This window comes from Montipora capricornis, chromosome 4 (assembly GCF_036669925.1).
Source record: "Montipora capricornis isolate CH-2021 chromosome 4, ASM3666992v2, whole genome shotgun sequence".
In the NCBI taxonomy this organism is placed as follows: domain Eukaryota; kingdom Metazoa; phylum Cnidaria; class Anthozoa; order Scleractinia; family Acroporidae; genus Montipora; species Montipora capricornis.
This window is the reverse complement of record NC_090886.1, coordinates 42,070,403-42,072,902: the sequence shown is the minus strand read 5'-3', so window position 1 is coordinate 42,072,902 and position 2,500 is coordinate 42,070,403. Positions and strand designations below refer to the sequence as shown.

The window sequence follows — 2,500 nt, the reverse complement described above, 5'->3', positions numbered from 1 at the left end:
CTAAAACGTTAAAGACTTCATTTGGATGGACAAGGATCTTCATGACTCGTTTGAGGTCTGAAATGGGGAGATACAAATCCCATGCATTCCCTAGCGCTGAGGCCACATGATCTTGTTCCAACTTCCCTCCGTCTTGGTAAACTCGATCCAAATTCCGGGATAAAAAGGTCTACCGCAGTTCCCATTTTATCCTTGCGGAGCTGCCGTCCTATGTCACGGCCCGACATGGAGAAGAGGAATCAATAAACCAGGAAGGAATGCAGAAACCTCGGTGAGAGTGGAAAGCTTAAGCTGCAAACAAACTTTGAGAGCAAAAACAAACTTCGCCAAAGAATGAAGTTCAGTCTTGTTTGATTTTTTTATGAAATTCTTTTAGTAGCAAAGAGCAAATATAATTAAGTCACAACAAGATCAACGAAAACGGAAGCAGAAATCTGAGATGGAAGGAACGTTCCAACACGCAATGAGAGATTTGTTATACGATCATTCTATATATCCTCAGTCAGTGGTCAAGTTCCTCTCATTAAAAACCATTTATATGAATTAAATCAATTGACATCATAGTGGATGAAGTTTATCAACACTCCCGACTCGATCTTTAAGCAAAATGTAAAAATCCTGGAAAAAAAAGAGATTCTGCTTGACAAATTATATTTAGGTAAACTCAGTAAATAAATAAGTCAATAAATTAAATCTGTGATGGCAACGAACAAACATGATAAGACGGAAATCTCTAATTAATAGGCTATTTCCGAGTTCATGTCTCCCTCCTCTTCAAAGCTAGGCTAAAAGTGCGAAGTTTTTGTGATGCTAAGTAGTTCTACTTTACAGATGGTACCACCTGAATGAAATTGCATAAGAAAAACTTCGACTTAGGGTGCTTTCCATTTGTCCGAATTGACCAGCCAGATAGGGCATTTGTAAGGACTAACTCTACAACGTCTTCAACTTGACACACTTCGAGGATTATGTATACTCCTCCGGAAGAATACGAGGGATTATCATGCAAGTGATCCTTCAAGTTGTTTCATTTCTTTAGAAACTGACGGGTCTGGCCGGCCAGTTCTGACAAAAGGAAAGCGCCCTTACACTCGCTTTGAATAGGAGGCCGACAAGAACTTAGACAATGGCCTATTGCACATCAAAGATTTCATTTGCCCGTGTAATCCCCGTGTAAGCCCGTGTAAGCCCCGTGGGTTGAGGAAGGGTTCGTGTTTATTTCAGACCGTGGCAGCTTTTATATCCCATGATTCTATTCGACACTCTCTACTACAAGGTTAGCATCTTGGGAGCCAGTATTAGTCTATATTGTTGTTTGCTTTTTCTTTAATTAACCCATTCCAGTAACAATTATTAAATTGACAGACTTCATATTTGCTCTTAATTAATTAGGAAGAATAATAATATTGTCACATCATTCTTATCGGCGAAATCTAATTCTTTAGCTCAATTCACACCCCCAAGAGATTGTGACGCAAGTGGCATTTTCACTTATAAAAACAAAGAGGTTACATCTTGCAACATGAGCCAAAGTTCACATACAATGAGTTGCTAGCCGTGAACTAATACCTTCAAAAAAACAACAGGACTAGCACAATGGTTTCTCCTAAAGGAACAGTTGTTTTAGTTGCTTTGTGCTACCAGATTCTTCTTGCGAAATTAATGAATGGTGGGCCCATGAAAGGTAAGCTTTACACACGGTGTGCACATGTTGAGGTACATGCATTGCGTATTTACTACAGCGAGATGTGACACAGTGGTTCTCGAATAAAGAAGTCTTTATTGTATCAAGCATTTCTTTAGACATCGTCTTATTGCCCACTACTTTCTTAATGTGGTTGTTTGCAAGAGTCAGCCTTAAATCGTGTTTGCTCAAACGCTTGATTCAAGTCGTTTAGTGAGTGTATCGTCTCTGGATGAATCATTGGACCAATGACATGAAAACTACTAAAAGGCAACTTCCTGTTGTGCTTGTAACTTTCCAGTATTTCGAATAAATCAGTAATGATACCTGATATGTTTTGTCGTCTCTTCGGTTTGCTTCCTTAGGATTAAACACCATGGAATACCAGAACGAACATACTTCCTTTCTAAAACGTGTACTTTTGATATCTCAAATTGGAGTAAGTCCCTTGAGACTAAGTGTAACCAATAAATCAACTGACACTTTAAGTGCTGTCCGGTTGTGAAATTTCAGAGCTCGTGGATCTCGACCAAAAGATCAAAGGAGATAAAAGGGAGCTCCTTCTGACAGCATGGATGCAGTCTACTGAAAGACAACAGCTACGAAGAGCTAAACGACAAACAAGATACGCAAAACGTGGGCTGAAATTTACTCTGCCACATTACCCTCTTTATCCAATAGATTTGCCTGGTAAGTAGTTAGTTTAAATTATCTTCAGAGTGATTAGATGCATCAGCCAAATCTGTTGTATTTTTAGGTCAAAACACACGAAACCAACATGGAAAGAAAGCTCTATATTTAGCTGACATATCGAAC

General features: G+C 39.0%; 1 protein-coding gene across 1 annotated transcript in view; it reads left to right on the top strand.

Annotated features, from left to right (window-relative positions):
• Nucleotides 1–1,499: 1,499 nt before the first annotated feature.
• The window catches only part of LOC138046991 (uncharacterized), an 11,803-nt gene continuing 10,802 nt past the window's right edge, over nucleotides 1,500–2,500 (top strand). Inside the window, exons 1-2 of the mRNA XM_068893645.1 lie at nucleotides 1,500–1,684; nucleotides 2,198–2,374. Of these exons, the coding sequence (XP_068749746.1) occupies nucleotides 1,597–1,684; nucleotides 2,198–2,374 (265 nt within the window). The 5' untranslated portion in view covers nucleotides 1,500–1,596. The remainder of the gene's footprint in view (nucleotides 1,685–2,197; nucleotides 2,375–2,500) is intronic.